At 42.2% G+C, this 16,828-nt stretch overlaps 1 protein-coding gene across 4 annotated transcripts in view; it reads left to right on the forward strand.

Annotated features, from left to right (window-relative positions):
* Window positions 1-11,859, forward strand: part of Lpgat1 (lysophosphatidylglycerol acyltransferase 1) — a 66,368-nt gene extending 54,509 nt beyond the window's left edge. For all 4 annotated transcript variants that reach the window (XM_032914715.1, XM_032914712.1, XM_032914713.1 and 1 more), the window contains exons 7-8: window positions 7,984-8,090; window positions 10,085-11,859. In XM_032914715.1, coding sequence (XP_032770606.1) covers window positions 7,984-8,090; window positions 10,085-10,236 — 259 coding nt within the window. In that variant the 3' untranslated portion in view covers window positions 10,237-11,859. The remainder of the gene's footprint in view (window positions 1-7,983; window positions 8,091-10,084) is intronic.
* Window positions 11,860-16,828: the final 4,969 nt, after the last annotated feature.

Genomic DNA, 16,828 nt, shown 5'->3' on the forward strand with positions numbered 1-16,828 from the left:
GACTAAGACATTCCTCTAGCATGCATTTCCAATCTAATATCCAGAGTAATCCTTTTGAAATCTAGATTATATCAGCCTGTAGCTGAAGTGATGTGATGTCTCATCAAAGAGCTGGAAGCTCTACAGCGTTTGCCCGGGTTCTTCCCTGTGACCTCATCACCTGGTGCTTTCGCTTCCGCCCTGAGCTTTTCTTGTTCTTACTGTATGTGCCAAGCATGTGCAGGCTGCTTGCTCTTCTCCAAAGATCTGCATGAGGAGTTCCTTTTCTTCCTTCACGTCTCCCTGCAGCCAGTATGCATAACAGCAGATTTGGAGTGATTCTCTAGTTTTAAAACCATACAAAAAGGAAGGAATTATGTACCATGTTTCATAAATTATAATGCATATTCTTCATAGTAACATCTCTAAAACTGGAAAGCATCCCAAAAACAATGTAATAAAACATTGTTTAGTAGTTTGATTGACAGGCAGCACAGGAAGTACCGTACAGATGGCATTCAGCAGAGAGACTTATTTCTAATTGAACTACTGAGGTTCTTTTTACAATATGCATATGTCCTTCAATGTAAAACAGTCAATTAAAAAAAACACCCACAAAACTAGAAGCTTGGGTTTAATGATTATTTGACAATTGCAGCAAAAGTTTTATTATTATATTCTGATTATTGTAAAAAAATTAGTAAGTTTGTGTTGAGAAGTATATCATTTGGTAATCAGGGATATTGACATCCTCAAATGATAGTCTATGTTTCCATGTTCTGACATTTTCCTCTGCAAAGGGATCCATGACCAACCGAGCATCCATACCTAACATATTCTACTGGTTCTGTTTCTTCAGAGAACTTCTTCTTTTTTTTTTTTTTTTGCCTTTTAAGACAGGGTTTCTCTGTGTAGACCTGTCTGTCCTATAACTCTCTCTGTAGACCAGGCTAGCCTCAAACTAAGATCCACCTGCCTCTACTTCCTGAGTGCTGGGATTAAAGGTGTGTGCTGTCACTGCCCAGCTCTGAGAACGCTTAACATACTACAGTAACATGTTTTTCCTGTAAAATTGTTTACATTTGAAGAAATTTGGCCCAGAGGATGAAAAAGTGAGCTTTAGATGTATGTCATAACACTGAGGTAAGCATCAGACTAGACTTGACATGGTAAGAGTCCGCTCTTCTATACATGGCACTAAGTGTTAAGTCAGTTTTCCCCAATGCCCCGCATCGTGCACCAACACTAAAGCATCCCACCTCAGCCAGCCCAGGGTCTGAGGAGTGTGAGGCCATCGGTGAGCTATGGTAGCTGTGCCCTGGCAGAAAGCGAGCGCCCTTCCTCTATTTCTCTCCTGCTGCAGCTTTGCTTTCTCGGTGCTCCTAAGCTTTGCTCATTTTGCCCCAACTTCCCTCTCCCCCAATTGTTTTTTTTTTAAGACTTATTTATTTTATATGTATGTGAGCACACTGTAGTTGTCTTATTTATTTTATATGTATGTGAGCATACTGTAGTTGTCTTATTTATTTTATGTATGTGTGAGCACACTGTAGTTGTCTTATTTATTTTATATGTATGTGAGCACACTGTAGTTGTCTTTATTTATTTTATATATGTGTGAGCATACTGTAGTTGTCTTTATTTATTTTATATATGTGTGAGCACACTGTAGTTGTCTTATTTATTTTATGTATGTGTGAGCACACTGTAGTTGTCTTATTTATTTTATGTATGTGTGAGCACACTGTAGTTGTCTTATTTATTTTATGTATATGTGAGCACACTGTAGTTGTCTTATCTATTTTATGTACGTGTGAGCACACTGTAGTTGTCTTATCTATTTTATGTACGTGTGAGCACACTGTAGTTGTCTTATTTATTTTATATATGTGTGAGCATACTGTAGTTGTCTTATTTATTTTATATGTATGTGAGCATACTGTAGTTGTCTTATTTATTTTATGTGTGTGAGCACACTGTAGTTGTTCTTATTTATTTTATATGTATGTGTGAGCATACTGTACTTGTCTTATTTATTTTATATGTATGTGAGCACACTGTAGTTGTCTTATTTATTTTATGTATGTGTGAGCACACTGTAGTTGTCTTATTTATTTTATGTATATGTGAGCACACTGTAGTTGTCTTATTTATTTTATATGTATGTGAGCACACTGTAGTTGTCTTTATTTATTTTATATATGTGTGAGCATACTGTAGTTGTCTTTATTTATTTTATATATGTGTGAGCACACTGTAGTTGTCTTATTTATTTTATGTATGTGTGAGCACACTGTAGTTGTCTTATTTATTTTATGTATGTGTGAGCACACTGTAGTTGTCTTATTTATTTTATGTATATGTGAGCACACTGTAGTTGTCTTATCTATTTTATGTATGTGTGAGCACACTGTAGTTGTCTTATTTATTTTATATATGTGTGAGCATACTGTAGTTGTCTTATTTATTTTATATGTATGTGAGCATACTGTAGTTGTCTTATTTATTTTATGTGTGTGTGAGCACACTGTAGTTGTCTTATTTATTTTATATGTATGTGTGAGCATACTGTACTTGTCTTATTTATTTTATATGTATGTGAGCACACTGTAGTTGTCTTATTTATTTTATGTGTGTGTGAGCACACTGTAGTTGTCTTATTTATTTTATGTGTGTGAGCACACTGTAGTTGTCTTATTTATTTTATATGTATGTGAGCACACTGTAGTTGTCTTATTTATTTTATATGTGTGTGAGCACACTGTAGTTGTCTTATTTATTTTATGTATGTGTGAGCACACTGTAGTTGTCTTCGGACACTACAGAAGAGAACATCCTATTACAGATGGTTGTGAGCCACCATGTGGTTGCTGGGAATTGAACTCAGGAAGAGCAATCAGTGCTCTTAACCACTGAGCCATCTCTCCAGCCCCCACCCCCATTGTTTCTTACATCTTCTTGACTTTTCATGCCATTGAATCTCTGGGTTCTGCTTTTCTCTTGGAAAAAAAAAAGAAAAGAAAAAAGGAAGAGGAGGAGAAGGAGGGCAGGAGGAAGAGGGGGAGGAAAAGAGGAACTTAATGTTTTCGTTATTAGAGTTTCCAGTTGGAAGGTTACACATAAATCACAACTTCAGATGGAGGTTCTGAGGCTGCAGAGCTGGCTCAACAGTTAAGGACACTTTGTTCCGCCTGATAACCCGAGCTTGGTCACCTGAACCCTCATAGTGGAAGAGAACTGATCTCTATAAACTGTCCACTGATCTCCACACACATGTACACCGGCATATGTACATGCATGCAGATGCAGATGCACACAAATAAATGTAACAACAGAAGTCTGGTCCTGCTTCTGTAGTGAAGTCAAGGATGTGAGGTAAATGAGTCCTTGTCAAACACAGTGGATCTTCATCCTCTGGACCAAATTTCTTCAAATGTAAACAATTTTACAGGAAAAACATGTTACTGTAGTATGTTAAGCGTTCTCAGAGCTGGGCAGTGACAGCACACACCTTTAATCCCAGCACTCAGGAAGTAGAGGCAGGTGGATCTTAGTTTGAGGCTAGCCCGGTCTACAGAGAGAGTTATAGGACAGACAGGTCTACACAGAGAAACCCTGTCTTAAAAGGCAAAAATAAAAAAAAGTTCTCTGAAGAAACAGAACTAATAGAATGTGTTAGTTATGGATGCTTGGTTGGTCATGGGTGCTAAGAAGGCCCAGAGTCTTGTAGCCTGTAAGGTAGCCTCAGCCCAAGTCTACAGGCTGACCATTTAAGAGCCAGTGTTATAGGCCCTAATCCAAGCCTGCAAGCACATCAGGGGTCAGGTAGTGTGAGCAAGCCCTGGTACTAATATGAAGGCCTGGGAGAAGCAGTTATACAGTTGTGAACCTAGTCTAAAGCTCGAGATGCCTCAGAAACTTGTAGTGAAGAACCACAGTTATAACCAGCAAAGCTGATTCACTGTGGTGAACATGTAACTCCAGACGCCATATGCTTTGTAGACAAAGCTGGCCTTGAACACACAGATCCCCACAGATCCCCTCCTTTGCTAGGAGTAAAGCATGCACCACCATGGTAGCATTTCCCACTTTCAAGTCCCTTTAAGATCTAACAAAGTATCGTTGCCACTCTCTTTTTCTTTTGTATTTTGAGGCACGGTCTCACCATGTAGCCCTTACTGTGCTAGAACTCACTTGGTAGACCTCTGGCTGGCCTCTAAGTTACAGAGACCCACATGCTGCTGCCTCCCTAGTGGTGTAATTGAAGGTGTGCACCACAATACCTAGAGTACTCAATATGTTTGTTGTTAACACATTAACTGCGATTTTCATTGTGACATGTTTGTGCATATACACAATATATTTGATACTGTCCCCTTCTGATATCCTCTCTGAGTCTCACTCCCACTGATCCAGTGTCCTCTTCCCAGCTAGCTCCCTTCTCCTCTCATATCTTTAGTTATTTGTGTGTGTGAGTAGCCTAATGAGTTTCAGTGGGGTTGGTCAGGAGCATAGCATAAGGGGTTGTCTACAGGAGCACGGGCTCCTTACCAGTGACTACAGTGTTCTCCCTCTCCATCAACCATGAACTAGATAAATCCTCCAGAAGAGTAGAACCTCGTGAGCTTAGTTTAGTTTTATTGAAAATATTATGCCTGAACTATAAACATCTTAGAGCTTATGTTTTAGTTGACTATTGGTTAAGCATAGCTTTCATTGATGATCATTGTTTAATCTGAGCCAGCATGGACACAAGGCCTATCATCTCAGCATTTGGGAGGCAGAGGCAGAAGGATCAAGAGTTCAAGTCCAGTCTTAGTTACAGAATGAGATCTTGTTTTAAAAACAAACAAAAAAAGCAAACAGCTATCAGGTGAGATACTGTCTCAAAACATGAAGAATTGTTTGTTCTATGCATATGAGTGTTTTGACTACATATGTGCACTGTGCCTTTGGTGTGCCTGGTGCCTGTCTCCATAGGCACTTAGAAGAGGGCATCCTAGAACTGGAGTTAGAGATGATCGTGAGCTACCACGTGTTACCCAGGTATTTTGTCAAAATTTAAGTTAACCTCAAAAATTGAGGAAAAACTATAAAATACGTATCAGGAAAGCTTATATAAAATAAAATATCAGAGAATATAGTTGTCTACAGTGGCACTCAAAGTGTTTCACTGATGTCAGTTGAGTTAAGCAGACCTAGGTTTTGACACTGCACTGTATACAAATGTGAATTACAACACAGTTGGAAAAAGGAAAGAAATCGATTGGCTCTACACAAGAAAGTGTGAGTGTAGCCATGGACTGCAGGAAGGAGATGAGGGCATGGTGTAAGATAGCTGGATCCGTATTCTCAATGGAAGCAGAATAATTTGAAATGAGAGACTTCAGACTTACAATCTACAGGGAAGTGGTGGTGAAAGAGAGTCACAAGAGCTTGTATCAGGAGCCAGGACCAGCGGAGGGAAGCTACATGGAATTTTTTTGTTGTCTAACTTACGATTGCTTTAACTTTTGAAAACTAAGCTTATGTTCCTTAGACAAACAGTTTTAAAGTCCTGAATCTCACTTTTCTAGACAGCACTCAAGCAGCAGCTTTGCCACGTCTTGGGCCTGAGCAAAGGCTCAGGGCCTCATTTAAAGTCGGCCAGTGGTTCTTCAAAGTAAAGCGCTTACTATCCGACTGCCTTGCTGTTCTCATCCGTCTGCTAGATAACTAGCTTCATAACACCAGGGAGGACTGCTTATGTCAGACTCTCTCTGCATGATTAGCCTCTCCCACCTATGGGAGACGACCCACAGATGGGAGTAGTGGCACGACTGAGTCGAGGGTGAATCTCGAGGTTTGTCAGCTCGAGTTTCACAGTCTTAATGGCTTAAAACTTCAATGTACTAACTCAGATCTTAGAGTCTATAAGCTAAACATTATTTTATATGTCTTTTTAAAGTATAATCTCATGTAATGCTCTTAGGATTTTATGGATTTAGGGAAATGCTTTTTATTTAAAAGTACATTCTAGATTAAAGATAATAAGAACTTTCATTCCTTAAAAAATGACAAGCTTGTTTATCATTTGGGTAGCTGGCTATTGGAATTGTAAGGACTTATGTCTGGTAGGTCTAAGTGTACTTTGCTAACTTTCCCAGAAACTCCTCTTATTTTGCTTTGGGGGAACAGGTGTTTAGTACAGTTGATCCCTGACTGTATTAGAAGATTACTTCATTTTAATATTTTAATCTCATGGTAACCTAACAAGCAGCATAAAGAGGTAGACTGCTCTTGAGAGGGAACATTTGGTCTGCCCCCCCTGGCTGTGTTTTAGTCAAGAGAATGTCCAGGCAGCTCTGGGCAGATGGTAGGATAAAGTCTCAGTCCAAATGCTGCCCTGCTGTCTGTGCCAATCCCCGTTGAAAGTGACAGATAATCCAGCAACCACATTGTTCTTTCAAGAATTCCTTCATTAAGCCCACACTTTTGCTATTTAATTCGGTCTTATTTTAGTGTTAACGTCCTCGTAAGAACATAGACCTTTGGTCAGCTCCTGCTGACTCATCCTTGAATTACTATGGCCTGGTTTTAAATTATCACAAATTAAATTAATCTTATATAATACAGCATATACTGCAAATGTTAACTGATGTGATTCAACATATTTTTTTTTATCTCTTTTCCAACAAATACCTAATCAGAGATAATCACTGGTCATATGGCCTTCATTGAACAGAGAACACTGATTGATTTGTGCTGGGTCTTAAAGGGCAATGGGTACAATTTGATAGGGAGAGGGTGGGTGACAGGCATCTTGCGGAATAGTTACTGTGAGCACGCAGGGCTGTGGAGCACGCATAGCAACCGTTAAGTAATCTGTACGAGAACAGAGAGCGAAGTGTAAGAAATAATTCATCATTGGAAACCACACTGCCATTTTAAACAGTAAATATGAAGTCAGCCTCCACTCATGGCCAATCCTGAACTTTGTGTACACTTCTCTCTGAAGGACACGCAGCTCACTTCCCTGGCCTTTACTTTTACTTCATAGGCCACAGTGATGGCAGGACACACCAGAATCACATCATATTACTCAGTGATGATTATCCTTATGATTGCAAATATTTTTGTTAAGATTAATGTTAAAATGAAAGCACAGGATTGCTGAACACTGACAGAACTCATGGATGACCCCCAAGAACTGGTATGTGCTAGTTGGGAAGCACTGCTGACCATGGTCCACACGATGCTGGCCTTCTGGTTTTGTTTTGTTGTTGTTGTTTGTTTGTTTGCTTGTTTATAAAGAGTATTATCCTGCAGTCTACACTGATCTGGACCTCACCGTATAACCCGGGCTGCCCTCAAACTAGAGCTAACCTTCCTGCCTCAGTTTCTAGAGGGCTGGGATTGCAGGCATGAGCATCACACTCAGCTAACCAAGAGCCTTCTGATTGCTGTTTTCTACTTTAAAAGTCTCATTGTTGGGGCTAAAACCATAGTTCAGGAGTAGAGTGATGGATGACCTAGCGCATTCAAAGCCTGGGGTTTGATCCCCAGTATCACAAAAACAGGGAGGCACCTGGAGAGATGGCTTCAGATAAAAACACATGTTCTTGCAGAGGACACAGGTTTGATACCCAGCACTCATGTACAGCTTACAGCTGTCCATAATTACAGTTCCAGGGAACCAGTGGACTCTCTGACCTCCTCAGACTCACACATGGTACACAGACAGACATTTGATCAAAACTCTCTTACACATAAAATAAATAAATCTTAAAAAAAAATCTCTTCCCTGTTCATAAAGCCAGTATTCTGCTATACTTGATGAAAAGCCATCATTTTGGGCAGATTTTGCTTAGTTTTCACTTTCTCATAAAGCAACATTGCTAAGGAACATTCTTTGCCTAGCACTTAAATCACTTTGTGTGTGTGATTCATTAATAAACTTAGGGTTCTGAGTAGTTTTCACTTCTGAATTAAAGCAGTTCTTTTTATCTTTCTGAATGGCCACAGGATTTTCCCAATTGCAGATGTGCCCTTGGAAACTGAAGACCTCACCAACTGGCTCTACCAGCGCTTTATTGAAAAGGAGGACCTCCTGTCCCATTTTTATAAGACAGGTACACAGCACCTCCCCTAGCACAGTTCTCGAGTTAAAGGACAGGTACACAGCACCTCTCCTGTGCACACTCAAGTTAACAGGGATTCTGAGCCTTGCTGCAGGCAAGAGAAACATTTTTCAGTTATTCTCTTTTATTTTTAATGATGTGGGGGGTGGACTGGGGTGGGGTGGGGTACCTGTGGGTATGTGCTGGTGAGGACAGGGCCAGAGGAGGCCAGAGGCTTCGGGAACCCTGGAGCTGGAGTTAGAGGTGGTTGTGATGGAGGAGAAATGGTCCCCAGCCTCATGGGTGCTGGGAACAGAACTCAGAACCTTTGAGGAGCAGCAAGTCCTCTTGAGGAGCAGCAGGTGCCCCTCTCTCAACAGAAAGCAAAAGAGTAAAGGTTTCTTCTGTTTACAAAAGGGCACAGTTTACTGCTTTCATGGGTACAGAGTTGTTTCCCTGGGGATGGAAAGGAAATCTATCCTTGTTTCTTTATACTCTGAGTACTCTGTGTACTCCTTAGCTACAGAGTCTTGGTAGCACAGGCCTGGGAGGTTGAAACAGGAGTATCCCAAGTTCAAAGCCTTCCTTGGTAACTTCCTGAGACCTTATCTCAGAATAAGAATCACCACTCAGGCTGGAAGTGTGGCTCGGTGGTAGAGTGCTTGCCTAGTATGTGTGAAGCTCTAGATCGAGCCCCAACACCAACACAGAACAAAAAATACAGGGAGAAAAACACGTGAAGGAAGAAGAAAGGAAATTAGAAAGACGAAAAGTAATGTTGGTTGGCACAACCAGCATACTTTCCCAAATGGCTGTGCAGTAGGCCAACTTTTTAGTGTCTAAACAGTGGAGAAGTTATATAAAGGAATAGCCTAGTAAGAGCACCAGTGGAAGGGGAAGCTCTTGGTCCTGCCAAGACTGAACCCCCAGTGAACGTGATTGTTGAGGGGAGGTTGGTAATGGGGGGAGGATGGGGAGGGGAACACCCATAGAGAAGGGGAGGGGGAGGGGTTAGCGGGATGTTGGCCCAGAAACCAGGAAAGGGAATAACAATCGAAATGTAAATAAGAAATACCCAAGTTAATAAAGATGATAAAAAAAAGTATTCAATATAAACAAGACTAGTTTAGCCTTTGAGAGAAATAAAGAATTTTATACTAAAAAAAAAATAAATTGAATTATTAACATTAAAAAAAAGGTGTCTGTGGAGGGTGGGATTAATGCAAAAGGCTTAGCAGGCAACATGGGGTGGTCAGAGAGTAACAGGTCTACACACACACACCAGTCTCTTGCCTTGTGATATCCGGCCTAAGCTGGAGCAACAGTGGTGAGCACCTTGAACAAGGCCACCTGCACACCAGACCTCGAGACTGGGGAATGCCCCTGTGAATTGCTTCTGAGCAGCAAATCCCTTCATAGCCGGCTTACCCCGGGGATTATCAGCCAGGACAAAGACGGAAATGCTGAAAGTGTCATAGATGGTCTTGGTAGACTGCAGCAAAGCCATGTCGCTTTCCTTCTAGAAAAAGTAGACGTGCTCACTCCGTGTCACCTTCCTTATTGTGACATGGAGGAATTCTGCAATGCTTGCTGTATTTTGAGAATGTCAGTGTTACATAACTACTTTTGTGGCAAAAAAAAAAATGCTATTTAGAAATTACTTGATGTCAATCTCACAGATCCTGTGTCTGGCCATGGTGGAAATGTAAGTGGGGAGCAAGGCACTGGACACAAGACAGTCGGCAAACCCACAGGGAGAAAGCAAAGAGGACCTGGGAGATGGGAAGAGCCAACGCTGAGGGGGCCGTGCTTTTGATCTGGGGAAACCGCTAATGACAGTTCCTTACCCAGTGGGCAGAGGAGTTTGGCAGAGGTGGGTTGCCAAGCAGGAGAGGCAGCTGAGAAGTGTGAGTTAGAGGAGTCCCTCAGAGTAGGGCAGTGCACAGGACATCCTAACTGGGTGAACCAGCTCAGCTTGATTCCACTGTGTCTGTCTTGTCTTGTAGGAGCCTTTCCTCCTCCCCAGGGCCAGAAGGAAGCTGTTTCCAGAGCAATGACCCTCAGCAACGTGTGGATACTCCTCATTCAGTCCTTCGCGTTTTTGTCAGGCTACCTGTGGTACCACGTCATTCAGTATTTTTACCATTGTCTATTTTAGGAACTGACTTGGACTTGCTACATAGGAGTTCAGACTTCTTCATACATGTGCATTATTTTACATGTGCAAATCAAATATACAAATCAAAATATATAAAAAGAAAAGGAAATTCAATGGATGGATTAATGTTTATCCCCCTTTGGGATATTTTAAAACTCTACTACAATGAGGATCGTAATACAATGATGTGCTAAGGTATTTTAAGAACTTCTGTGTTTTAAAGAGATACACTCTACCATACATTTACTCAAGCATCACACTGGGAGAAGAGGAAATCATAAAATCATCTTAGAAGACTCCGAAAGGAACTATCGCCACCAGATGCACTTAGTCGTCCCCTGTGACTCACTTGTGACCTTTAGTTCAGGTTCAGAAGCTATGCTCCTCTTTCCTAGGACAGAGCGCCACAACATTACTGTGTCTACCCTTCATGCTGAGGTACTGGTAGCCTGGAGAGCTGGTGGGCACATCCTGAGGAGTGGTCTCACCATCTGGCAACCCTGGCTAAGGTGCAGTATGGGCGTTCCCTGAGGAGCAGTGTGCACACCCACCTGACCTCGCAGACCCTTGGAAGGCCAGCTCAGCCCAGTACCGTGTTTACATGTGCTAGTGCTCTCTCCCTTCAGGAGGAGGGAGCACCCACTTTCTCTCTTTGTATAGAAGGCATATCATAGAATAATAATTGTATTTTACAAAATGCACTTTTATCAGATGCAAATATAGCAAAGGATAGTGACCTAGCCTGAAGCAAAGGGAAGCCTCATCCGTGAGCAGGCTCCCAGGAGGCTTTCCTGTCTGTGCTTGCCCATGATGCTCTAGCACCATCTTCATTGGCCACCTCCCTGACCCCAACCCCTGCTGGTAGCTGGATCCCCTCCCCCAACTTTGATATTTTAGCACCAAATGTATTTGGGGGCGGTTAAAGCAAATCATCACAAAACATTTAAACGACCAGTTTCAGGGAACTAGAGTAGCTTTTAGGAAATAAGAGGTAGAACCAGACCTTGGCTTGCAATAGTGACAAGGCCTCTTGTGGACCCCAGGGTCTGTATGTTCTCTCATTACGTCAAGCAGCTGCCTCTCTCAGGGTGGCAGGACCAGGAGACAGCAGTTCAAAAACTCTTCCCAGTCTCTTCCAGTTGTCTTCTAAGAGGGCAAAGTCAAGCAAGTTTCTGTTCATTGTAGAAAACTTCTTAAAGATTTGTTATTTTGTTCGTGTGATTTACCTCACAGGAGAACCAGACTTTACAAAAATGCAGGCTCTGTGTCAGTGTTGAGACAAAGGGTAGGTTTGGTTTAGAACAGTCAAACTCCTAAACTTGAAAGTCAGTAAAGTAAGTCAGCAGTTGTTTTCTGTGGCATGGGCACTGCAGATTCCCCTCTTGTTACTAACAACACAAACAACAGTTCTGAGAAACAGGTTGTAAAACAAAAGTAAAGACTAATGTTTTCTGTTTTCAAATAAACCAAAAAGAGTAAAAGGAGAGATGCGAATTTTCCCCAGTTGTGCAGGAACCAAATAAACACCAAATAAAAGCCCCTCACAGCTTCATCTTTAGCAAACCCCAAGCATGTACAGAAGAGAATGATGTTACCTGAAATACCTCACTGGTTCCACACTGCTGGAAACTGAAGAAGGCTTTGGTGTGATAGCCGTTGTTATAAGACCTAAGCATTTGCTCTGGTGTACAGGGACAGTGGATGCGTGAGAGCAGTCTCAGTCGAGAGTGAAGGGGGGGCAGAGAAGCTACTCAGTGCCTCTGTTTGAGGCCGAGGAAAAACTCGTCAGTTTCAGGATGAACTGAATTGAGACATTAGTTAGTTGTCTTGGGGGAGAAGCTGCTCATTGTCAATTATAGCAGGTAGTGCTAGATGGCAGAGCATTTCCTCATTGCAAAGCCAGCTACAGACTACAGTGGCCAGTTCCTGTAAGGAGATATATATATGTATATATGTGCATACATACAGAAAGTGACTGGCCCACTTTCACCACTGCTGAGGAGTGTGACAGTTAGAATACATGCTAAGTTAAATTCACTCTTCTAAGCTGTGTTACTTTCAAATACAGTTGTTGCCACAGTCTCTGGCGTGACAATGCCTGTAGATGTGTAAGCTGACCTTTGACAATAGAGATGAGCTGTAAATACATGTGTGTTTGGTCTTTCCTACACCTTCCAGTCCAACATGTCTTCTGTGTACAAAACATACAAAACATGCTTGTTTGAGAGTATTGGTCCTGCCTTCTTACCAGTAGCTGGAGTCCACCTGCTTGTACTAGGGAATGTGAAGAGAGAATAAACAGGTGTTCTTTATGGCCGTCTTGAGAAGCCACGCTATGCCACTGTAGAGAGATGAATAGAACTCCCCATCTGTACTCAGTGTGTACAGTGGGATGCAAGGGAGTTATTGTATTAAGTCAGGGGCGGGGGAGGGGGAAGCAAGGCTGTGTCAGTTCACACTGGCGTCCTTTAGGGCTGCAGCTCTTTTTGCCCTCAGCTGGGTTGCCAGGCTTTCTACCACAGGCAGGCTGGGCAACTCAGTACTAGTCCTTGGACCACAGGAGGGACCAAGCAACAGCTCACCTCATTTCAGAAATGGTTTTATGCAGTGACAGAAAAGCCAGTGAGCAGAGGAAGCAGGAAAAGCAAAAATGGAATGAAACTTGAATAGAAAAACAAGCTAGACGGGGATTTACTAGGAAGTGTGAGAATGATAGCTGTGGGTTCAGATCTGTTATTAGTTCTTGGTATTACAACTCTCAATTCCTACAGTAAGAATGCTGAAGAAGTCATCAATTACAGGGTAGTTAATCCAGTATTAAGTCATAGGAAGCCAAAAATTCGATTTTCTGTAAGAATTTCTGAATTTTTACTCTCATTGAACTTTTTCTTCTAGGGATGCTTACTACTTTAAAAGTTGACTTTAGTTCTTATCCTGACTAACCTTTGTCTGTGAGTTATGACTGTGTTAGTGAGTAGTTAAGTAACAGGAAGTCAAGACAACCAGCAGGAGGAGAAAGCACCAAAGCCAGCAGGCATAACCTGAGGGCTGGAAAAGGCAAAGTTGGTGCAACTGGAATTGTCCTGGAGGTGGAGTCTTAGGTCAGCCACTTCGGCCCTCAGGGGTGGCAGCCCTCAGGGGTGGTTGTGGTGCTGCTGTCTGGGCGGGTGCTGAGGAAGCTCCTCACTCATGGCCATGTGGCTTTCTTGTCATTAGTCAGTCTTAGTGATGTATTTGACAATCGGTACCGTAAAGATGTGCTCACCTAGTTGTTCATAGCTATGATCACAGAGATGGTCTCTGAGCATAGGTGGTCTTATGTATCCGGTGTGTGTTTAAAGAGAAAAATGTCTGTTTGCGTCACCGACCAGGAAGGGTTAACTGATCTTTTCTGTGGTTTTTCATCCTTTCCTTTGAAGTCACTACACAATAATGAACACAGGATTTCTCTCCAAAGTTGTCATTACAGAGTGTGTTGGGCTCTGGTCCACAAGGATGAATGGTAATGGTCTTCCGTGGGATTTTTGCCCTGCGAGTACTCTGAACCTGGTCTCTGTCCGCAGGAAGGGAGAGCCAGACGGCAGTGCCCAGCAGGCGTGCGAGTTCACCCGTGGTGGGTGGGACCACAGCACCTGAGCTGGGATGTGTGGACCACAGGAGAGCCGGCGTGCTCTGAGCACGCGTCATGCCCAGCCCTCCTCAGGAAGTTCAGAGTGGGCTCTGAGGATACGCTGAGGCTCCTAGTTGTTGGGGAAGAATGGCCAGAGTCAAATGAAAGATGCAATCTGGAGTTTTCTGAAAAAATTCCATCTGAGGATTTTTACATTTAATATTTTTTTAAAACAATCTAGAGAGAAAAAAAATGTACATGTATTGTAGTTGCAAAGTGTGCAGATGCTTTGGGTGGCTTTGTCTTACTATGTAAAACTGTTGAACACGACTGTGGTGCACAAATTCTTTCTGTGTAAGGAGTCTATGCATTTTACAGTAACATCTTATGATTGGTCATGAGACAGTTATACAGTCAACTGCCATCATTCTTAATAAGTGCTTTCACTTTCCTACAGTTATTACAAAGTTTATTTATTTTCTACAGGTGGGTTTTGTTTTCATGATGCTGTAATGTTTACTTCAGCTTGTTGAGCTTTCTCTGTGATCTGCATGTCACAATGTGTGTTCTGAGGTGACTGTAAAGGCTGTGACAACTGTAATTCGGTGTTGTAAAGGGCTGGTCACCTGTGGATCTGGTTTCTGAATGCATCGGGGATGATTTTACCAGATCACCTTTTCAGAAATTTACATGTTGTAAACACCAAAAGAAGCATTTTCTCAGCAAAAATTAATAGCTGGTTCTATTTTTTTTAATGTAGAGAAAATAAAGTTGATTTCCTTTTTTTCAAAAACAATGCTTTTAATTCTTAAGTGGGGGTGGTGTCTGCTGTGCGGAGCTCCTCGGCAGTCCGTGCTGCAGCAGTGCCTGGAGCTCAGCATTCATGGCCAGGGAGAGAAACCTTCAGGTTCCTTCTTGGGCTTAAAAAGACTTGGCCCTCTCTCCAGTCTTCTCATTTGGTGTGAGCTCCTGGGAAAATTATGTAAATGTACACCCATGTGTTATAAAGTTTGCTGATGACATATTTAATGTAATTAGCAAAAAATAAAATATATTTTTATTTTACAATAAATCCTTACAATATAATTATCATTGCTGAGCCCTCAGAGCCAACTTGTGACAATATCAACCATGATTTGATTAGTAGCTTTATGCCCTGCTACACCAACCATCTCCAGATACTCAGTCTATTGTATGATTTATATTAAACTCTTACCCATGTACAGAACCTCCTTTTAGTTTCAACGTCAGTTAAAAGTTTAGATAATTTATTTTTAATTATATTAAACCCTAGAGTTAAATGATCAGCTTTTAGAGGCAAGCTGGAGCTGCCTTCGTCACACTGCTGCCCTGGTCTTTTGTGTTTTGATTTGTTTTAATTACTAGTGTTGAATAAAATTCTCAGAATTGATTTACTCACTGGTCCACGAAGACTCCTATCACTGGCCCTTGCAGGTTTGAGAGCAAGGGAACTTTCAATCCCGGAAAGCCTTGAAGACATCAGGCTTCCCAGGGAGCACAGGGGCCAGCACGCCAGATTCTCAAAGATGGGTGAATGTGTACACCTATCACTAAGATTTTATTTTTTGGACATTAAAAACATTGATGGTTTAGTTGTTTGTTTGTAGAATGTGTCCGACCCATTGAAACCTTTAATATATTAAACTATCTTGCACAATCCTACCAAGTAAGTTAAATTGTTACCGTTGAGCCTACCTCTTCTTTTCCTGGCTGCATTTGGGATGCTGGTTGGGTGAGGCTGCAGTTTTGTTTCCCCTCTAAAGTACTTTATGTGGAAGACAACAGATTACGGGCCCGAAAGCAGATTTGAGGCTTTTTGCGATCTGTTGCTGACCAGCCCTATTCCCTATGAGTTTGGGGAAAGCCATTGTTTTTAACACCCACTTAATATGAAAATGTTTGTTTAAAAAAAATGTTTCTTGCTGGTGAAAAATGTATTTTTAAAAGGAAAAACCAAAATCCTCTTTTGGTCTGAGAAGTCAGCTGTATGAGCAGGTGTGACCATGTCATAACATGCTGATGTCATAGAAATCAATAAATTTTTATCTCTCAGGAATTGGGTGACCTTGTTCTTAACTCTTAAAGGCTGGAAGAAGATAGAGGTGGGGAGAAGCCGGCTGGAAGACTAGAGGTGGGGAGAAGCTGGCCACTGTGAGTGGGCCCCTTTCACAGTCAGGAAAACACTCCCCGGTGGGTGCCATTGCGCCATGTATGAGGAAGAAACTGGTAACCAAGGAGCAGGACACAGTGGGCTTGAGACTCACTCTAGAGGCAGGGATGCGTACTCATTGTTTGGCTGAAGCAGGAGAGTTACTTACTTTTATGTGCATGGGTGCTTTTGCCTACGCATTCATGCCAGTGGCCCCTGAGGTCAGAAGGAAGCATCAGCTCCTCTGGGACTGGAGTTACACTTTTAAGTTGCCACATTGTTCTGGAAATTGAACCTGGGTCCTGGAAGAGAAGCCAATACTTTTGGGGGTCCAGGGCAAGGGATGGCATTGAAGATAGTGTTTCTCTGTGTAGCTATGTTGGTCCTGGTACTTGCTCTGTAGACCTGGCTGACCTTGAACTCAGAGAACCACCTGCCTCTGCCTCCAGAGTGCTGGGATTAAAGGGCTGTGCCTCAACGCTGGGCTCAAGGAGTCAGTACTCTTAACGACTGAGCCCACCTCTGCAGCCCCACTTGGTGTTATTGAGGAAATGTGGAACTGAGTGAGAGCGTGGATATACCAATTACGGTTTGGGTTCCTTTGTTTCCCTTTGGTATAAAAACTATCAAGTCTTAACTGCAGTTTTCTATCAGTTGATACTGTATCAGGACCAGCTGATGGTTAGGTGAGGGCAAAGAAAATAACCAAAGGGGAGTGGTCAGAAGAACTGGAGCTCTGAGAAGAGGAACCAAAGCTATTGGGTAATACAGGGAAGAGCAGGCACTGCGGTCCACAGCAGGTATGCACACTC

Source organism: Rattus rattus, chromosome 10 (assembly GCF_011064425.1).
Source record: "Rattus rattus isolate New Zealand chromosome 10, Rrattus_CSIRO_v1, whole genome shotgun sequence".
Taxonomy (NCBI): Eukaryota; Metazoa; Chordata; class Mammalia; order Rodentia; family Muridae; genus Rattus; species Rattus rattus.